The following is a 22,302-nucleotide window of genomic DNA, read 5'->3' as shown; positions in this document are numbered from 1 at the left end:
GGCACTAAATTCTGCAGGAAGATTGGACACCGTTGGTGTCTATGTAGTCAGTACACAGCAAGGCCACTAGGGTTTAAAACAGAGCCCAGAAATCAAGAATATATATTCCCAAACACATTTCTAGTACTATATTCTCTGGCAGTAATAAGAGGCAGCATCTTTAGAAATGTAACTAGTATGCACTCTGATGTGGTGAACCACATACCACAAACATCTTGGCAGAGACGTTCCTCTCATTGAACTATCCTTTTATCATTCATTTCCATGAAACGCATTGATTTCAGAAATTATTAGGATAGTGTCGTGTGGGTTTTTTGCTTCAATAAGACCCTTGTAGGGAAGATCAGCCTGTGCAAAGCCGAAATTGACTGAAAACTTCAAAGACGGTGTTGTTTTGCATCAAAATGTGTGGTTGTTAAACCACAAGTGATGTGCATAACATGATTGTACAGGAAACTGACTTAAAGCTTTTGTAAAAGGGCAGCCAGATGGAACCTATAGGACATATGGGGGAAAAATCTAATTGCTGCTTTTCTAATAAAATTGCAGTTGCACAGTTACAGGTTTTCTGTGCTTGTTTGCACAGTTTGGCCGAAACATTGTGATTATCAATATGAAAATAATAATATTAATTCAAAAAATATAAGATACAATATTATTAGAAATATTACTATTGTAATTCACTGCAAAAAAAAAAAAAAAAAAAAAAATCATGTATTTAAGAAAAATATAATAATAATTGTATTTTACAGTACAACTGTAAAATTACTCTACTGATATTTATGGCTGTCTTAATTTCTTTGTTTTCAAATGTTAAACCATAGAGCTTTTATTTTGAAGATTTTATTTAGAAGATTCCCAGCTAAATTCAGTATTTCTGAAACTTATCAGAGGTGGAATGATCTGCAAAAACATCATCCTTGATTATCAGACCTCTTTGTCACAGTGTCTGTTCTAGTGGTGACAGGTGAATGACAGGTGTCAGTCAATCTCTTCAGGGCAGTGAGGCGCAGGTCCACGAATAGCTGCAGTCTCCCGTCTGTGTCCTTGTCCCGCCCTCTGCATCTCTGTTCGGTTCCGTCTCGTGTTGTATCCTGTAGATCTGGCTTATGTTTTAATATCATCTGATGCCCCTCGATGTCTGGTCCATTTGCTGTTCATTTAATGGAGGGTTTTTCTTTCTTTGGTAGACCACTTTCTTTTAAAGAGTGGAGGAGACTGCACTTTAATCCAACAGTACATTGAGTGTCAATGTGAGTACACAGCATTCTTTCCAAAGTCTTCCACAGCCATACTAATAAATAATCTTTTTGATGAGCACCAAAGCAGGAAGCGGTTATTATTTTACTCTGTAAAGTGAGGAAGGTGTTTACAGGGATATGAACTATAGAGGGCCTCAGACTGCAACTAATGTTATTTTTAATTTGCACACCAATTTAAAGTCTAGTCTCTATGAAAGCTCGTTTTTGCCACTAAATAAAAAAAGTAAAAAGTAATTGCAACTTTTTATCTCACAATTCTGACTTTTTTTCTCAGAATTGCGAGATTTAAACTCTCAATTGTGAGAATTAAAGTCAGACTTTTTTTGTTTTTGTGACAAACTCGCAAATGTTTGTCACGCAATTCTGACGTTATAACTCGTAATTCTGATTTCTTTCTCAGAATTGCATGATATAAACTCTTAAAGTCAGAATTGCGACTTCTCAGAATTGAGTTTATATCTCACAATTCTGACTTCATTGTTAAGTGTGATTTATAATATAATCATACGAGTTATAAAGTCAGAATTGCAATTCTGAGAAAAAAACATTTTTTCCCTCACAATTGGACATAACACACAATTGCGAGTTTATATCTCACAATTCTGAGAAAAAAAACTTGCAATTGAGAGTTATAAAGTCAGAATAGCGTTTTTTTTTTCTTCTTGCAATTGCGAGTTTATATCACACAATTCTGACTTTATAACACACAATTGTGAGTTTATATCTCGCAATTCTAAGAAAAAAAGTCAGAACTGTGAGATAAAAAGTTGCAATTACCTTTTTTATTTTTATTTCATGGTGGAAACAAGCTTCCATATGCCACTTTTGGCGACAGTAGGGAAAAATTTTGCCTGTGTCCATATACCGTTCATCAGATATCATCTTGCGAGGTAGTGTTTGTAAATTACATTTTTAGAGTGCGTGCCAATGTGTCTTGAATCTTTCCATGTTGTACACGCAAATGCGGTGTAAACAAATGACTCTTGTGAAGTGATTCTTTTTAGTAAGCAATTCAAACGATTCTTTGAGCTTGAATCAGACTCAGTGAATTATTCAGAATCGTTATCGAGTTCACAAATGGTCCATGAGTCATTTTGAACAATTACAGTTATTAAACGGACTTATTCAGATGACGTTTTATTAAAGATGCATATTCACAACAGACTTTTATTGTAATAAAATAATAAATGGCTTTTTAAAAAACAAATCCAAGTATTTTACAAAAATATTATTGGTTATTTTCTAGCATAGTGAAGCCCAATTGTAAGGTTGAATTGACTGTAAAGTGGTCAACTTTGTGCGTTTTTAATGGGAAGAAATACACAACCATCTATATCAAGCGATTTTGTAATTTGGATGCTAAAAACATGTTTTGGTGTTGACTCTCTAGTTGACAGTACTTTTTTAAGCTCCTCGTTCCAAATCTTGTGAAATGCCATCTTATTTTCTTGACATTATTCTAAAAGATTGTTAAAATATTGTTTGGTGTATGCTTGATTTGTATTTGATCTCAAGTTAGTTCTACTTTGTAGATCTTCCTTAAAGTTGAAAATGATGTTGCTGTTTTATGTATATTTAGCAATAAGGTTTGAGAAGCCATGCTATATGTGAATATATTACACTATATTGCAGAACAGAGTGACCTCGAGTGCGTTCAGGGATCGGTATTGGCTCTATCTGTTGTGTAATGTTGAATCTGTTTGTCTACAGCTAATCATAAACACTCCATGAGATTCATATAGTCTCCTAGTACATAAGTAAATATCCTTGACATGGATTCTTAACGAAAACACTCTGCATGCCGTCTGTTCTCACTTCACCTCCAGCTGACCTGGTTTTTCTCTATTCCCGGGGATTTTCACTCTCACCAGCATGCGTTCTGAGGTCTAAGAGCTTCCACTGATGCTTTTCATGTGTCATTTTTGCTTTGTTCTGTATGTATGGAGAATACTACAAATGCGGTTTTGTTGCTGCTGATAATTCAGTTGGGCTGCATCAGTGTCCTTTAATAACTGAGATTTGATAGTTAATAGTTGCATCAGACTTGATTTAGTGACCATGAAGAGACTTATACTAACATGACATTTCTCTTCTCTAACCAGCGGTGAGGCAGCTGAAGGAAGCTGTGGACTCATCCATTAACAAGCTGTCCAACTTTGACGGTAAGAGTGTGGATTGTTTTATTTTTTAATTGATTGATTTGTTAAAGGCATTTTCACACTACGTATTATGTTCACTCATTTAAGGTTCATTTGATATAATTTTTCTTGAGTCAAGAACAGTTTGCAGTTTGTGTGCCCTGTCAGAAAATACAACTTGAAGAGACCTGTCAATTTTTTTTCTTGTTTTATTCCACAGAGGTCATTGATGCGCATCTTCAGAATAACCAGACGACAGTGGACAACAGCTTGGCCAGTCCAGACAGGCTTAAAGGTATCGTCACTTCAGTCAAGTTTCATCAAGTCTGTTTCTTTCTAGATTAAGCTAGTTTTGAGAGAACTGTCACATTACATTATGATGCAATCTGATGGCAATGTTTTCACCCCTGGCCTCCATTTAAAACCGAATTAAACAACTGCGGTCTCTGGGTGACAGGAATGAACATTACAGTTATTTTTAGCATGACCGGGTCAGGGTCATTACCGTACTGTTTCATCACATCTTCAGTTATGTTTTAGCTATCTGTCTATTATTTATTATTTTTTATATTTTTTTTATTTATCTATTATTTATACTATTATTATTGTTGAAAATAATAAAAATAATTGAAAAACTTTTTTATTTTTTTTTATTGTAAAATGTTTAAATCCATTCCGAAAGATAACAATAGGAAAGAAAACCAACTATTTGCTGTAACTTTTTCATTTGCGATTTAACATTTAAATCCTTTCTGCCTAATAATAATAATAATAGGTAAAAAAAGGAACTATTTGTTGCTCCCTTATTTTGTCATTAAAATAGTGTTTTAATTGTTTTAAATCAGCAAAGTTTAAAAAAAACTAAAAAAACATGCATTAGGTTATACTAGCTAGTTTATTGCTGCATCAAATTCTAATGAACATGGATTGGATCCATTTAACATTCAGCAGACCTACATAAACATAAATACAAGAGAATAAAGATAGTTATGAAATAAACAGTGCTTTTAGGTAGCTTTAACAGTTTTCAGGTACAGAAATAAAGTAAACAAATATAAAATAACCCTGCATATTCTTCACCGTATAAATTAAATCCATATATTACTATTACATTGAGATGTAGATAAATTCTGCTGTACAACAATAATATATTTCTGTCACAATTTCCTCGAGTTAAACTGAACTTTTATTTTGACGGGTTGCCATGAAGACCATTGAGTTTCTGTGTTTATGATATGACTATAGATTTTCTCAAATGTAACGGTAAAATGCTCATGAACTGACTCTGGAGATGAAGTTCATGCATTTATGTTCTCATATAGTGAGGCGACAGAGGCTGAAAAACACAGCGAGCGTCGCATGCTTCGGTGTGTGTGTGAGGGAAATGAAACCGCGCGTCTGCGCCATTCATTCACACAGAACATGCTGGATTCATATTTAAATAGTCTTTTTGCGGCTTAATATTCACAGACACTAGTCTGTATCGCAATTTGATTTAAGTCTACTGACCTACTTTTTATTTATTCATCAAAACTTTGGCAAATTCCATGACATTCCGTGTTATACAGTAAATTCCGTATTTATGACTGGATTCGCGATTCCGTCCGCTTTTTCCGCATCACGGAAATCGTAGGGCCCTATGCATATTAATCCTTTTATTTATTTATTTATTTATTTATTTTGTCTTTTGTTTGATTAACATTAAAACGCAGACAGCAGGAATATTAGATCATGGATTAATCTTGGATTATGCAGCAGACATTATACAGTTCAGTGCTTTCATGCAGTTAATAAACCATCAGTTTGTTATATCTGCCTTTTTCATGCTATAGCCTATATGCTGATGGTTGTAAATTGTTAAAAAGAAAAAAAAACAGCCAATAAAAATCGGCGGCCGATACTTTTTGTAACTTTTTTTTTTTTTTGTTTGTTATTAAAAATGTTTAAATCCATTCCGCCTATAACCCCCTTAATCAATGCAGAAAAAATTCGTAGATCCGCTCTGGACCAGGTTATAACCTCATGAAAGCTGCCTCATTGTGCTGAGAGATGCAGATGACGAGGTGGCATTTAGACCTTGACCCCTGTCATCATTGTGGCATCTCTGTGTCCAGCTATTGACCCCCTCAATCTCTTCAGATTAGAGACTAAGATTACGGCCACACGGATTAGACCATTATTCACTGATCATCTATTATCTGACGACATCATTTTGTTTTTCTCCCATTGGTCCCATTGAGTCACCATTTGCTACATTGAGTTCAAAAGATCTATCATGTGATGTAACAGCAGGAAGGGTGATTTTTGAGGTCATATATTGATTAAATGTTTGTGCAATGTTTGGCCTGATGTCTGAGAGTAATGAAAATATCTAGACAGCATTTACTGATTTACATTTCTAAGTACTGAAAATTTGAAGTGCAATTCAGTAATATCAGATGATGCAGTATTTGTGGCATGAACATGTTGCCCGAAGGTTTTCTTTAGACTGCCGTCACCTCCCCCTGTTCAAACCCCATTTATAACTCATTTTAGTCCACATGGAGATTACTGCAGCACAAAACAAAAGTAGCAACTAGTTTAGCATGTGACTGTATGTCCATTTTGAAGCACAGGTCACTCAAATGACCATGTGTGGGCATTAACTACCACCAGCCAGAGAAGACGAACTACAGGGTGCTCATTCACCGCCTGCTATTGTAGATAAAGAGAAATTGATTCTTATATATTAACAGCCTACAAACACACTCCTGTTTAGACTAGGAAATTGAACTGGAGAGCCTGGTAAAGTTATGATCACTGTCATTTTTGTTGTTTTAATGTTGTTTTGAGTTGTGTCTCCCCTCTCCTCTAAGTGGTTTGTTCCGCTCTGCTTCCATAGAAAACCAAGTAGACGCTAAAGAGTGCGATATGTCAGATACTCTGAGCCCCAGCAAGGACAAAAGCAGCGACGACACATCAGGTATGTAAAACATGGATGTGTTTTTAATGTATGAATTGCTGTTTTGGTTTCTACTGCTTTTAATTTATACATCCCACTTTTTTCTATTTTTTTTTTTTTTAAAGGGCTATTTCATTTTTAGTTCCAAAATATAATAAATATATGAAAAACTTAATTTTTATATATATATTTTATCATTTATTTTTATCATTTATTATCTTTTTCTTTCTTTTTTTTTCTCTTTTGTTTATTTCTTTTTCTCATTCTGTAATGGTTTTTGTTCTTTTTCCTTTCACTCGTTCCCTCATTCCCTCATTCCAGACGGACAGATGGATGAACAAGAACTGAACGAGCCCCAGAACAGGGTTTCTCTTCTGAAAGGTAATCCCTCCATTCTTTTGTGTTGAACTTCCCTGTCTAAAATGCTAGTGCTGATGTGGGTGTGTTTGTGTGATTTGGCTGAACTGGAGTGTTAGTCACCCTCTTTATCTGCACTCATTAGAGGTCAGTGGACTGGTATGTGGTACAACTGTGCAGATTAACAGGGGTGTGTTACTCCCCAATGTGACTATATTTGGTCTACATCTGCTGGAGGTGACAGCAGTGGGACCCACAAGGTGTTAGCAGTGGGCTTGAGTTGTCCTCTTGGCGTGGAGCTGAACAGGTGTCTCCGTGTCATCCTGGTTTATCTCCCTCCCTCAGATCTTTCCCCTCGTCCCACTTTATGTTCCAGTGGAGGACATTATGGAATGTAAACCAATTACAGCCCAATTAGACACTGAGTGCTTTTACAATGTCACGTACAGCTGCTGTTCAGACGTCTGTCAGTCAGAAGAAAATGACTGTTGATAGGATCAGCGTTGGTTTGAACTGATAAAATGTATCTCTTTTTAGTTTTCAGAGTTCTAAATGTTACATTTTCAAACTTTCAAAGTAATTTAAAGGGATACTCCACCCAAAAATAAAATCCTTTATGTTGTTCCAAGATGGTATGACTTTTTTTCTTGAATGAAACTTTTGAAGATATTTTTTGTACAATGGAGGTCAATAGACTTCAATGTTGTTTAGTTCCCAACATTCTTCAAAATATCTTCTTTGGTGTTACGCAGAATAAAGAAAGTCTTACCAGTTTGGAACCACATGAGGGTGAGTAAATAATGACAATTTTCATTTTGGGGTGGATTATTCCTTTTAAATTACTCTGAAAGTTTGAATCTTTCGCATTTAGAAACATTTCATATTTAGAACTGTGAAATTAAAAAGTGAAAAATTGCTCATACTACTTGGGATTTGAAGAAAGCATGGACTAAAAAAGACTTTATTATATCTGAGGGTGAATGCAACATCAAAAAAAAATACTCAGATCATCTTAGCAACTGCATAGTAGGGCTGGGTGAAATGGCAAAACATAAAATCACGTTTTTTTTTTGTTGTTGTTGTTGTTTGTTTTTTTCCCAGTGATTGACCGATTACGATTTTTTCAATGTTTAAGCAGTCAACTTAAAAACATAACTACAATATGATTCAAGTAACGTTCTTTTTATTAACGATCATTCCAAGTGCAGCACACCTGAAGTGATCAACATGGTGTAAATGTAAAACAAATGACAGAAAATATGCATGAAATATGAAAGTACAAACTCATCTTAAACATATCCTATATACTCAGAAATAATATAAAATAAGAAAAATGCAAAATATTTCTGGCAAAAAGTAATAGCAATAAATAACACCAGTAATCAGCTATTATTAACAGCAAATGTTTTGTAAAAACAGAAAATAACAGCACCTTTCTGCCCATGTCTCATTTTTTTTTCAACGCAATAACGCATTTCTGAGTGAACAGCCACTTAAGACTAGCGATGTGTTCTACGTTCATAGAGCGTCACACGAGCGGTTAATCATGTTGTCAGATCATTTTTTTCTCTTAACGGTTTTCATTGCTGTATTGTCAGCATGTCTAATTGTAACATTTGCTAACATTTTTATTCAAAAATGCGATTTCTCGATTTAAAAATAACAAAATCGAGGCAAAACATTTAATTAGAATTAATCAGAAAAATGGCCCATCCCTACTGCATAGCAATATTCTGGTATCAACCCACATTTGCCAAGCACCACGACAGTGAATTTTGCACGGGCAAGCAGAAAATGTAGTTTCTTACATGATGCTTGTCACTTGCAAGTTTAATCAAGAGAATATTTAAAAAAACTAATGAATGAATGGTTATGAAATGGACATGACAGTGACATATAGCTGAAGTGGCACCAGTAGATTGCTTTCTAATTGTCAGGCTGGCGAAGGGATTTGCCCCCCTTTCGTGCGGTTCGTCTCAGATGTCCTTAGCTCAATTGTGACACTCGCCCACACATGTTGAAAATGTCGGTCTGCTTTCACCCTGCTGAGTCACACCAGACGGCAGTACATGCAGACATTTGACTCCCACACATTCATTTCCATTAAGGTTTATCTGTAAATGTGCTATATAGTCATACTGCATAACATTCATAATGCATAATTCCATTTGCAGTCCATTTATTGAAAATGATGTTTAACTATGGGTGTTTTTGGTGTAAAACACCCTGAATAACACTAAATGGACTTTAAGGTTGAAAAAATGTTACCAAAGTAGAATATGGCACCTGTTAAGGTGTTTAAAAGTTAAGCTCTGGCTGTGGCACCTAAAAAGCCCCTGTTACCATTTCTGTTTGTAGACTCATTGTCTCTGTGTAGCTTTAGTTTGGCCACGTGTGACTCTAGTGTCAGATGACCTGGCTGGGTTTGCTGGTGAACAGAGTCTATCTACACTACTAATACCTAAATAAGAGATATGACACAGTGGATAATTTTGGAAACTGTTAGTGTGTCCATTCAGAATGACGCCATTACTTAAACATTTACCTCATTCATTTTTCTAATTAATCTGTTCAAAACTCCAAACCATTTTTCCCCATGTTTTTCAAATACTGTTTACCAATTAGACAAGTTCTCATTGAACAAAAATGATGTTCAGAATTGCATTGCATTTGGTTTAATTCAGTTTAAGTGGGCTCCCATGATCCCAGTGAGCTCATGTCCTTTAACGGGACGTCAGATAAGGAGCACTGGCTCTTGTTAAATGGATCAGGGAGGAAGTGCCAGTTTCAGCACCTCATTGTTTGTGGGCACTCTTGATGAAGTTTAGTGCGTGCCAGGCAGACTCAGAGGCGGCCAAGACGAGAGTGACGTGTGCTGCAAACTCTGAGGATCATTAGAGTCAGTTTTTGCCTTTTTCTTCCTTTATTTTTTGTGTTTGATTAAAGGGGGGCTATTCTACCTTCTATTATTCCTAAACACCAGTAGGACTAATGATGTAACTGTTGTAGGAAAGTCACGCTAACTGTTTGGTGCAAAACAGAAACCCACTAGCAACATAAGTGGACTTCAGACCTCGGACCTATACATTAGGTCACGTTGCCGAATACTCAATATGCATTGATATGTGAATGTAGCCTGTCATATTTTAATGTGCTAATATGCAAAAATGATTTTGCATAAAGTGAATTAATTTTGTAATGCAACCAAGGGAAGTTAACTGTTTTTACCTCCCATTAAATCAATAGTTCTCAACCTTTTTGACTCCATTGACCAAACTTTAGTTAGTGTGTAATGTTGACATGCCGTCATTTTACGCCGGACTGCTTCACAAACGAGGGTCAATTCAACGCTGGATTTGCACAAAAGATTAACATGACGGCACATGCTTGTCGATGAGTTGAATCAACTCCACAGCAACTACATAAATTTATCCACTAACCATTCAGAAACGTCTAAAAGTTGTAACTTCTTCCTGAGTCTCTCCATCAGTGTCAACTCCGATTTGAACAATGTAAGGCTGAACACCGTTACTGACAATCCTCATTTTGGCTGCGTGAGATTCTCCAGCTTTGTTGTTGTTGAGCAACCAAAGCGTGAGCTGTTAAAGCTCCGCCCTCTTCTGGAAAGGGGGTGGGGAGCAGTGGATAATTTGCATTTAAAGAGACAAACACAAAAAACAGCATGTTTTTGCTCACATCCAAATAGTGGCAAATTTGACAAGCTATAATAAATGATCTGTGGGGGATTTTGAGCTGAAACTTCACAGACACATTCTGGGGACTCCAGAGACTTATATTACATCTTATAAAGCATTATAGGTATGAATGTTCGTGTTTCAATAATGAATTTAAATGCTTTATAGGGTGTGTTTTTTTTTTTTTTTAACTCACAAAAAGCAATTTCTCAGCAATTTCTACTCTTTTAAATATTTCAAAGCTTGACAAGTTGGCCAAAAATGGTTATTTATCATAGAAATGTGCATATATTTTACAGATTTTATTAGTTTCCATGACTTTTCTAAAAAGGTCTAAAAATCTCACTTTTAGAAATCCTTAATATATCCAAGTTTCCCAAGACAACAAGAACCCTTGTTCTTAAAAATGATATTAAGGGAATTAAGACGTACGCCAGTTTTAATCTTGTTTTTTGCTGGTGTTTTGTCATATATTAAATCATTTTAAGAATTTTTTTTGGCCCACTAGTGACTCACGGCGCCCTGATTGAGAACCACTACCCACAGATGTCATGTGTCTGTAAGACAAATATCTTAAGCCAACATATCAGTTGTTCAGTTTATTATCAGTCAGCATTCTGCTGTATTTGTTTTGGATCATAACACATTTGCTTTCTGATTTGATTTGTCCAACAAGCTTTTGCAAAATGTGCCTCTTGGGGGCGCTGTTGACTAGCTATAAAATGCTCTCTTTTGCCACAAGATTGCATCTACACTGGGGCGTCTGGCACGAGTTATTCAGTTGCCTTAATGAAGAGTTATCTGCACATATGTAACCTTATATGGCTGTGATACTCAATCTCAGCCATAAAATTCTTTTGAGATGCTCTTGATGAAATCACCGAAGGAGGAGCAGAATGAGATTACACACCATTTTATGCCCCCTCTCATTAAATGAATGGCAAAACTTCAGAAACGACAAGTTCGTTACATCATTTTGCCTGAAAGCAACTCCCTCGCTCGCAGTAAACACCCTTCGTCTGACATCATGACGGATTACCAGCCCTTAAATTAGTACATGACTTCACCGACATCTGTAGAGTGTTCTGAGAGGGGGGACATTCATCAGTTTATGGTCAGAGGAGGCTTCCCAAAAGCCTGTTGTTACAAGACCACATGAGAGACCAACTGGATGCTCCTCAGAGAGACTGCAGGGGCGCAAATGTACGTTTGCTCGGCATGAAGTCATATGAGAAAACTCAGGAAAGTGTCTAATGTCTCTTTTGCTTGGCCTTGTGCAGGTCATCTCAATGGCCCATTTGTAGATCTTCCATTAGAGCGTGCTCGGTTACGTAATCAGGCATTAAGTTGTCTATAGTCTGAGGCCGATGCTTTTTAGATGTTCTGTTGTCCTGTTTGATGCAAGCCGGGCTGTGCATGTTGATTCATTCACTGACAGACTGAGCACACAGAAACGCTTTGTGCTTGGAAGACCCTTCACATAATGAATTGATTCTGGTTTGCAGTAATGAAGTTTTAGTGCTTGATGTTTCAGCCCATGTGGTCGAACAGAATCATTTGTGGCTCCTAATGTTTGGACAGAGTTTTGACCCGTCGTGATGGATTGGTCTCACGGTCACAGCTTTGGGCTGTTAGGAAAGCTAAGCAGATGAGAGAAGTGTTTTTAGCACATGTTATTTGATATGTCTGCAGTGAAAAGATCAGTTTATTAGGAATTACATTTTTTTTTCTCTCTCTCTCTCATTTGTTTTTCTGTGCAGCTAGCTCTCAGAGACCCAGTGAAGCAGCAACACAATGTTTGTTTAAAACAATTAAATAACAGATAACTGTCTCTAGATATGGGTAAAAATTACAGATAACAGTAGCTGACACTACACTTTTTATATTCAGAGTATCTATTCAGTTCAAATGTATATGTATAGCACTATTCACTACAATATAAATATGATTTGATATACATTTTTTATACAGTATTTAAATGTTCACATAGAAATAATTCACATGAAATTCCTTAAAAGGGACCTATAATGCCCCTTTTCACAAGATGTAATATAAGTCTCTGGTGTCTCCAGAATGTGTCTGTGAAGTTTCAGCTCAAAATCCCCCACAGATCATTTATTATAGCTTGTCAAATTTGCCCCTATTTGGGTGTGAGCAAAAACACGCCGTTTTTGTGTGTGTCCCTTTAAATGCAAATGAGCTGCTGCTCCCCGCCCCCTTTCCAGAAGAGGGCGGAGCTTTAACAGCTCACGCTTCGGTTGCTCAACAACAACAAAGCTGGAGAATCTCACGCAGCCAAAATGAGGATTGTCAGTAACGGTGTTCAGCCTTACATTGTTCAAACCGGAGTCGATACTGATGGAGAGACTCAGGAAGAAGTTACAACTTTTAGACGTTTCTGAATGGTTACTGGATAAATTTATGTAGTTGCTGTGGAGTTGATGAACTCATCGACAAGCATGTGCCGTCATGTTAATCTTTTGTGCAAATCCAGTGTTGAATTGACCCTCGTTTGTGAAGCAGTCCGGCGTAAAATGACGGCATGTCAACAACACACTACTACAACAACTCTTCCTCTTCTCTAAAGCAGCCCAACATGGCCTCACCCCCTTTGTTGCGTTTTCTCGGGGGCGGGGTTTATGTAAATTTTGGGCTTTGTGATGTCACTGACCCGGGAAGAAGCTCGTTGAAGCTAACCCTTTGCATTGAACTTTGAGCGTCGTAACTTTGCAGATTTTATGCTCAAACAGCAACATTACACACTAACTAAAGTTAAAAAAGTGAAATCATAATCAAGGACCACTTTAAAGTTTCATAGTTTCAAATTTTGCAACAATAAATGCCCAGCGTTACAATTTTGCAACGCTTTCCCAAATTATACCCTAATGTAAGTTTTGTCATTTATGTGATGCAGGTTTAGTTATAAATGAAATACTTGGGGTTTAGGTTTCACTCATTAGGTCAGTTTATCTCTCTTATTGTCTTTTACCTCATGTCAGCCATGTTGTTTCTTCATGCTCCCTCACTGTTCCATCTGCTCTGTGTGTGTTTGTAGAAATGGACAGGAACCTGGAAGCTGGAGACACTGAGCAGGTCATTCCACACCTCCACAGAGAGCTGCAGGAGGCCCAGGAGCTCGCCAACACTGGCAAACAGAAATGCCTTGAACTTCAAGGTACATCAGGGTGTTAAGTGTCCATTTAATAGTGATTCAGCATCAATAATCGAGTGCCATGATTGCACTGGGTTTAGTGTGAATTGCTGAACGTCTTTTTCTCATCAGCCCTGCTGGAGGAGGAGAGGAAAACCAACAGACAGCAGACTGAAGAATCTGCTAAACAGATCCGCTTCTTACAGAGTGAGTCCTTCAAACACACATTTCTGCAGTGTTTTGGCTTTCTCTTCATAAAGTAGAAAGTTTAAACGTGGCTGTAATAACTTGTTTTGATGACATTTTTATTCAAACATGCATTAAATAATTAAGACAACAGGTTAAGTAAAAATATTAAGGATGTTTTTGCATATATTGTAGCAAAAAGCTCCTCTTTATAATTTTTTTCTGGCTAATTAATGAGCTATGGTCATTAAATGGCTTTTCTGAGGTAAATGTAACATTACAGGCCTTGTTTTGAAGTTATATTGACGTTTTTCCACGGATGAAACACTGATTACATGATACATTTCAGTAAGTTGTACTGTATTTTTCCCCCCCCCCACAAACCTTCTGATGTTCATTCATGTTTTTCATGCTATAACTAGTAGTAAAGAGGAAGAGATGATCGGTTCATGTGCCACTTGAACTGAGACGCTACAGCGATCTGTCACGCCTCATTAAAGAGCGTCAAAACAATATTTATTGAATTTTGTTATAAAATTGACAGAATTTGAAAACTCAGACTTTATTGCATAACAAAAGAAACAAAGCACAATGCTTGTTGCAATTATTGGTTGGGAGCTGCGCTATAAATAGTGTTTAGTGAAGTTTTGCTCTGCATTCAACAGATCTCAGTTCATCAAAATGATTTCAACCCTCTACAACGGTTTCAGACGGAACCAAAAATTAATTTTTCATTGTTGAAATTCTGGCACATCACCACCCGTCAATCATGGTAGAATCACTGTAACTCGTCTTTCTCTACAGCTCAACTAGCGAAGCTCCAGTCTGACATGGAGGCTTTGCGTGAGCAGAGGGAAAACACTATTTCCACCACCCGAGAGGAGCTCTACAGTGCTCAGGAGGAGATCCTGGTGCTCCGGCATGCCATGGAGGCCGCCACTGCCGAGCGGGAACGGGATATCGCCGCCCTGCAGGGAGACCTAAGCGTCGTCACCGCCGAACTGGACAAATGGAGACAGACGGCAGCCAAGTATGAAGTGGAGATCAGCAACCTGCAGGCCAGCTTCCAGCTTCAGAGCCAGCACCAGGAAAGAGCTAGCCAACTCCAAGGTACTGACACACCACCACCATTCGTTTTTGGTCAACAGTCAGCTTAGCATGTCGTCATTACAACTCCTGCGGTGAACCTGCTGTGTCCCTGATGTGCTGTTTGGCTTGTAATGTTCACTGTGTCTCTTTGGATGTCATAAATCAAGCTGACTTCAGAGGAACAATGGCTGAGATCATCACTGATCTGGTGTTCTTTGATCTCTCTTTTCTTTAGCGCCTTTGATTCCTGTTTGGAAACATTTGTTTCCTCTCATTTGCATAGTTTTAGTTTTCTTTTTTCATCTTTTTGAGTATATATACATTAATGGACATGACAAGACACGTAAAAGTTTGAGTAAAAGATTCCCATTTTACTGCTTTTATGCTAATATCTGACGGTCAGAAAGAAATGTCTGTTTTAGGACACCAAAAAATCCTGACAAAAATATATCACCATTTTGACAAAATATTAAGCACCAAATCAGCATATTAGAATGATTTCTGAAGGATCATGTGACACTGAAGACTGGAGTAATGATGCTGAAAATTCAGCTTTTATCACAGAAATAAATTACATTTTTAAATATATTCAAATAGAGATTGTAATATTTCACGATTGTAAGTTTGAACATCGAATATAACTGCACAGGCAAAATTTAGTGTGTATGTTTTATGGTTATACCATCAAAACAATGTAATTTTATTTATTTGCTGAGCTACCTGCTTTTATTTTATTCTAGTCTTTAAGTTCCGGAACATTCGTTTAATTACAAAAGTCTGATTTCTTCACATATTGAGAACGCACACATGCTGTTTTAATTCGCCCGCCTTACTGGGTCTTTCTCTCCGGGCGCTCTTTAATGTGTCGTCCAGAGTCACGGAAACAGTTTTATCATCGTCCATCCTGCTGGGTTTATTTATTATTTATTGGATCTTTGTTCTGTTTTTCACAGAAAAATGTATAAGTGTTTTGACAGTGCTTCTGAGATCGTTTAAATCCATGTTAGGCTACACGAACTCTCATCCAGTGAAATAAAACGTGACAGGATAAATTTAATAGTAGTGATTATACCAAAATAAAAATTCTGAGTTGATCTTGTTACAAGTTTACTTTAATGAACAGAACAATTAAATGATTACATTTGAGTACATTCATGTATTTTGGGGTGTGAATGGAGGTGTTTAAATTGATAATTTTTTCCCCCCCCTCTGTTTCTGTCTGTCAAGGTGAATTGGAGAAGCTTCAGGCCGAGTGCTCTGGTCTGCAGAAAGAATGTGACAGTCTTCGGGCTGAGAAGACAACGCTAATGCAGAAACTCCACAGACTAGAGGAAGAGCTCGACAGGTGGGTCACATGCACACAAACAGCCCATTCACAACAGGGCCACTTTGACTGTGTCGTTTAGATAATCTCACACAACAAAAGTGAGTCACCAGGATTTAACATGTTTTGAAGTACATTGTCAGATTCCACACCTGCTTTGAATCACTCACCATATTACAAAACAACTGCATCTTGACAGGTTACCATTGTAATGTTGAAGTACATTTGTCCTGTACTTAAGCTCTTCTATTCAGTGCGCGGATGTTATCGTCTTATAAGTCACCGCTATGAGCTCATCTGCCCTAAAGCTTCACATCCACTCTACAACATTGTTCTACAACATTCTTTTTCATGACATGAATTTATTACATTTATTAACTCTATAGAATGTAAACAGAAGAGTATTTATTTCCTTTTCTTTGTATCGCAGCTCCAGAGAGCGGAGTGCGACGTTGAGCAGCAGCCTAAACGCTCTGGAGAAATCCCAGGGTGACCTGGAGAATAAACTGGGCTCAATACAAGACCAGCACCAACAGGACGCTAGCAAACTGAAGGTCCAACTGGCCCAAGCAGAGACCCGTACCAGAGACCTGCAGAAGGAGGTACGATCAACTGAAGATCTGCTCTCCCTGTTCACCCAGACCATGTGTTGCAACTAAGCTGCAAAAACATCATGACCATGATTACATTAACATACACTACCTTTCAAAAGTTGTTTTTTATTTGAAAGAAATTCATTTTTATTCAACAAGGACACATTAAATTGATCAAAAGTGACAGCAAAGACATTTATAATGTTACAAAAGATTTCTATTTCAAATAAATGCTGTTCTTTCATTTTTCTATTCATCAAAGAATTATGAAAAAAATGTATCTCAGTTTCCACTAAAATATTAAGCAGTGCAACTGTTGTCAACATTGATACAAATCAGAAATATTTCTTGAGCAGCAAATCAGCATATTAGAATGATTTCTGAAGCTTCATGTGACACTGAAGACTGGAGTAATGATGCTGACAATTCAACTTTGTCACAGAAATATAAATCACATTTTAAAATATTCACATAGAAAAGAGCTATTTGAATTTGCAATAATATATAATCATTTTTACTGTATTTTTGATCAAATAAATTCAGCCTTAGTGAGCAGAAGAGACCTTTTCAGAAATAAAAAAAATCAGCCCAAAGTTTTAAACAGTAGTGACCATAAGCTTTTTTTTTTTTTTTTTTTTTTTTTTTTAATGATTGCATGTTATCCTCTCTCTTCCTCTCTAGTATGACGACACTCAGAATCTGCTGTCAGATCTCCGGCAGCGGTATGAGCAGACGGAGCAGGAGAAACTCTCCATCAACGACGAGCTGGAACAGTGCAAGGTCAACCTCAAACTCCTGCAAGAGAAGGGCAGCAATGTGAGTCTCGCATCCAGCACGTTTCATTTGCAATGCAACAAAATAAACCTTGAACACACTGCATTTCAGCCAGCATCAAGATCTTTATATTTCATTTAATTAGCTGTCGTCTACATTACGCCTTATAATGCGGTTGTCAGCAACCAGTGATAGATCTTACTTCACAGTTTTGCACGGCTCTGGAAAACACAGCAGAACACACATACAGCACGATTTTGTGAGTTGTTAGCAAAAATTCTTTGCTAACACCTACATTTTCAGATGCAACAAGCTAGAGAGAGCATCAAAGGTGCATTCTACGGAGCCCTGCACATGACATGCAGGAAAATAAATCTTGCGCACAATTTACTAATTTGTTCCCTCAATTTGCTAAATCATTCCCACAATTTACTAATTTGTTCCCTCAATTTGCTAAATCGTGCACACGATTTACTATTTTGTTCCCATGATTTACTAATTTATTCCCTCGATTTACTAAATACTGATTCGTTCCCTCGATTTGCTATTTTTTTTTCCTGCATGTCATGTGCGGGGCTCCGTAGCATTCAAATGGTTTATTCAAACAAAAGTACCCAATAGGTTTCATTGAATATTGATGTTTGTCTCCATTTTGTTTGTTATATATTGTTATATATATATATATAAAATATTAACCCCTCAAAGACTTCAGAATTTACACTTTCAGGGTTCTCCTTTTTTCATCATTATGACCCAGGAGGAGAATATTTTGCGGGTTTTTTTTTTTTTTTGTTTTTTTGCTCCTTTTTTATATATATATAATATATATAGTTTCTTGCAGATTTTTGGCCATTTGTTCATTTTTGGGGGGGTACAGTTTGCTACACATAACTGCAGTTACCACCTTAATATCCCACAAGTCCCTCAGTACAATCCCTTGCACACTGCTGATTGGAGTTACAATCACTTCATGTGTCGTTGATTTGCAAATTTAACAGATTGTAGATATATTTGAATGCAAATAACCAGTTTTTCCTTTCCTGTGATTTATTAATGTCTCGAACACTGTCCTCGTTCCTGACGTCATGCTTCTAGATGTTCAAATGTGTCTGTGGTTCTGGGGCGTTTGGTATTTTTGTTTGTGTTGATTTATCAATGGCTCCTCTCACTGCACCCTTTTTTGTTTGTATGTTTGTTGTAGTTGTACGACTCCCCCAGCCTGATTTCCGTTGAATAGTTTGAAGATTGATTTTTTGTTTTATTTGTAATATCCCTTCCCTCCTCTAGCCATCCATATTGCAGCCTGTCCAAGCCATTTTCATCGGTCTATTCCTGGTTTTGCTGTATTGGTGCTTCGGCCAGTTGTGGTAGAAAGGTACACGCGCTCCTGTTGAGTCTGTGTTTGTGTTTCTTCTGTACATCCACTTCTGTATATATCATCACGTATATACAAATTGTGCATGGCAAGCTCTCATTCGTCATTTCTGCACCCGCTTCGCCCCAAAATCACTTTTTGGTGCTTGGCAACATGTGGGGAACTCTTATCCGATTCCTCGTCCACCCAGAATCACCTACTACTAACCAATCACATTAACTGTCTGTCTTGCTTGAATCGCTATAATGGTCATATAAATCTCTGCATTTGGGGATTTTGGATTCTTTTTCTCTTTTTGTTCTGTTTTGGGGCATTTTGGTCATCATATCATCATCTTTTGCTTTTCTTCTTTACTTTTATGAAATTTAAAGGCATATTTCACCCGAAATTACCATTGTCATGTATTCACCCTCATGTTGTTTCAAACCTGTATGACTTACTATCATTCAAAGAACAGAAAAGAAGAGGTTTTGAAGAACCTTACCCTTATTGATATAGCTCATTCATGCATTTGCATATACAGACCTGGTACATGAAGACAAGTTTTGCCATTAGTGGAGCTAAATGCCTTTGGTTCTTACATGCCATATAAAGGGCTTTCACACCGAGTAGTTATAGGAACTCAGTTATATGAACTAGCCACCAGGGTCGTCCCCCTAGAACTAAATTTTCCCCTATAGGGCCATTTTCCTAGTAGCCAGGTTTTCACAACAAAACCCGCCCAATTACTACTCAGAACTTGCCCAATCGTGTCCCTGGGGGTAAAATCCGTGTTTTTTGTGGTGGGGTTTCCCTGGTAAAATTCACATTCCAGGAGCTAAATATGTTATTTGGGGTTGCTTCAACCCGCAGACATGAAAAACAACCCGCGGCAACAGTGTTAAAGTAGCCCAATTTTTTCCTGCGGACTTGGCAACACTACTGGTTACATTTGCATTGCCAGTAGGAACTTTGAAGTGAAGTAAGCGGCCGACAGCGACATCATTTAAGTGCTTCATTCAACATCGTCAACTAGAGGATGGAGAACGCTGAGATGTTTTTGTTGCGAGTCATGGGTTTCGTGATGATGGAGATTGAATGTATGCATATAGTTATGCGATTGAAAGAGCAAAAAGGAGGGCTAAGAGACTAAAGCCGCTTTTCCACCGCAGGAACTAGGGACTTTGGGGTGGTACTCGGTGTGTTTCGACAGCAGGAACCAGGGTCTAAATGAAGTTCCTATTGAAAATTTCCTGCTCAGAAAGTCCCTGCTCACGAGGTAGTACTTTTTCAAAGTTCAGGAACATTCAGGGGTGGGACTTGGGTGCTGAACATGCTGATTGGTTGAGTTCACACAGCATTTTGATTGGTTTACCCCACGCAGCATTTCATTTCAAACACCATTTTTAAAAGTCAGTTGCGGTGCGTGCGGTAAGAGTTGTTTGCTATTCGAATCAACAATGGCGTTTAAAAAAATAAGACAGATGGACTGACGGTGAGGTTCAGGCTTTATTACGCTTATACGCAGAGGATGAAATCCAGCGGGAACTGGAAAGTCACGCGCAGTTGTATGTCATCGGATTAATTTGTCGGTATTAATATTCACGGTACTTAGTACCGTGATGGAAACGCAGACAGCAACAGGTCTGGGACAAATTGTTCCGGGTAATTTCGGTGGAAAAGCGGCTTAAATCTCCCATGACAGCTTGCAGTGCTACATATCATTGAGGCTGAAAAAAAATAACACACTGCTTTTGAAAAATGGCGGGTGCCGGTGTTTCGTATACACTCAACGTACACTTACGTCACTGGTAGTTCCTGTTGTGCCGGGTTAGACCTACTCTGAAGTAGGAGCTAATTTAGTTCCCCCAAAAGGTGTTCCTATAACTAAGGCCCTGTTTCCACCTGGTATTAAGATGTAGTGAATGCACATGTGTTTGAACAGCCACTAAAGACTGCCTACTCTCCACGTACTGACCTAATGTATAAACATTACGGGAAGTGCGCTAGCCAGACGGGATTTAAACTTTGTCAGCTGGAGACCTCCGGGCGTGTTCATATGTAAATTGTCCATTAGATCGAAAGATCTCAAAAAACCCATACGTTTATCCGCCCATAGACCCGCCCCCTCGAAGTAATCAGGACAGAAGTGGTTGAAAGTGGACTAAAGAAACAGATTAAAATACCAGGTGGAAACAGGTATGTGTCTCCCTTGTCCACTTGTGATCTGATCAACCAAAACGCATCTTAATACCAGGTGGAAACAGGACGCAAAATCATTCCCAGTTCCTGGGGGTGAACAAGCCAAAAAGTGGGTACTTCCACCAATAGTTATAGGAACAGTGGAAATGTTCCTCCTATAGACTATTCACAATATAGTTCTTTCAAGGTGCAAATTTTTATACCATATTTATATGGATCTCCATATTTTACGACCTGAAGAATGACCCATGTGAATAGCGTAAATCAGAGAAAAACATTGCTGCATTTTCAAAAACATTTAAAGTTCATGTATTAATCGGTTTTCTGCCAAAATAAAAGCTCTATAGTAGAGGTCTGCGTGGGAAATTTTATTTTTTTTATTTTTATAATGATTTTCTTACCGACCCGACGGGTCCCACTAAGTTTAGATCTTGTTTTCAGAATCTCACATTTAAACTTCCCCTAAAGAAAGAGAGAGTGATTGAAGATAACATATATAAAATGTTGGCTAAAAAAGATTTTTAATTGTTATTTGTTTTATGATACTGTCAACACCGTAAAAAATGTCACAGAGAAAAATAGGCTAAATTAAATATGACATCTGTCCTTCAAAACTATAGGCTGAGCCAAAAATACGAATAAACGAAAACTTTTGGCTTACTAGCTATACTGAAAAATGAAATCTTTTTTTTTTTTAACATCTACGCAAGAACAGAATGTCGCTGACTGACGACGGTTTCAGTACCGAACGTCTCTCCTCCAAAATCCAACCACAAAGGCTGAATGTTCTTTCTGAAAGTGCACTCGTGGCCGGGATGCAAAGAACATATCTTGCCAGGTTGATCAGGGAGGGGAACTGGGAACTGTGTGAACGCCACCACTGCAGAAAGTTTTCATTTCAAGTTATTGTCAGACCGCCCGCTCCCGTCAAAATTACACCAGAGTTACCGACCGCTACCACCTTTCATTCAGAAATTTAATCCCGCGCTGCAAGAAATCTGATCGTGTCCCGCTGGAGAGCCGCGGGAATGCAGACCTCTACTCTATAGTTTAACATTTGAAAGCAAAGGAATTAAGACACCACAAATATTATTATTATTATTAATGTATAGTCATAGTTCTTTGTCCTTAGCTGATCATGTGCCTGCTTTTTAGAGATGCACAAAAATTCTGCTAAAATACTAATTTTGTGTTCACATAAAGTCATACAGGTTTGAAACAACATGAAGTAAATTA

General features: G+C 37.6%; 1 protein-coding gene across 6 annotated transcripts in view; it reads left to right on the top strand.

Moving 5' to 3' along the window:
- The window catches only part of slmapa (sarcolemma associated protein a), a 65,327-nt gene that overhangs the window by 39,741 nt on the left and 3,284 nt on the right, over positions 1–22,302 (top strand). For 2 of the 6 annotated variants that reach the window (XM_051912095.1, XM_051912101.1), the window contains 11 exons: positions 1,191–1,253; positions 3,365–3,424; positions 3,621–3,695; positions 6,282–6,362; positions 6,663–6,722; positions 13,449–13,568; positions 13,677–13,751; positions 14,535–14,840; positions 16,047–16,164; positions 16,574–16,745; positions 17,418–17,552. In XM_051912095.1, the coding sequence (XP_051768055.1) occupies positions 1,191–1,253; positions 3,365–3,424; positions 3,621–3,695; positions 6,282–6,362; positions 6,663–6,722; positions 13,449–13,568; positions 13,677–13,751; positions 14,535–14,840; positions 16,047–16,164; positions 16,574–16,745; positions 17,418–17,552 (1,265 nt within the window). Of the gene's footprint in view, positions 1–1,190; positions 1,254–3,364; positions 3,425–3,620; positions 3,696–6,281; positions 6,363–6,662; positions 6,723–13,448; positions 13,569–13,676; positions 13,752–14,534; positions 14,841–16,046; positions 16,165–16,573; positions 16,746–17,417; positions 17,553–18,797; positions 18,886–22,302 lie in introns of all 6 variants that reach the window. The other 4 variants (XM_051912100.1, XM_051912098.1, XM_051912096.1 and 1 more) reach the window with 3 other exon arrangements.

This window comes from Ctenopharyngodon idella, chromosome 11 (assembly GCF_019924925.1).
Source record: "Ctenopharyngodon idella isolate HZGC_01 chromosome 11, HZGC01, whole genome shotgun sequence".
Lineage (NCBI taxonomy): Eukaryota > Metazoa > Chordata > Actinopteri > Cypriniformes > Xenocyprididae > Ctenopharyngodon > Ctenopharyngodon idella.
This window is presented reverse-complemented; position numbering and strand designations above follow the sequence as displayed.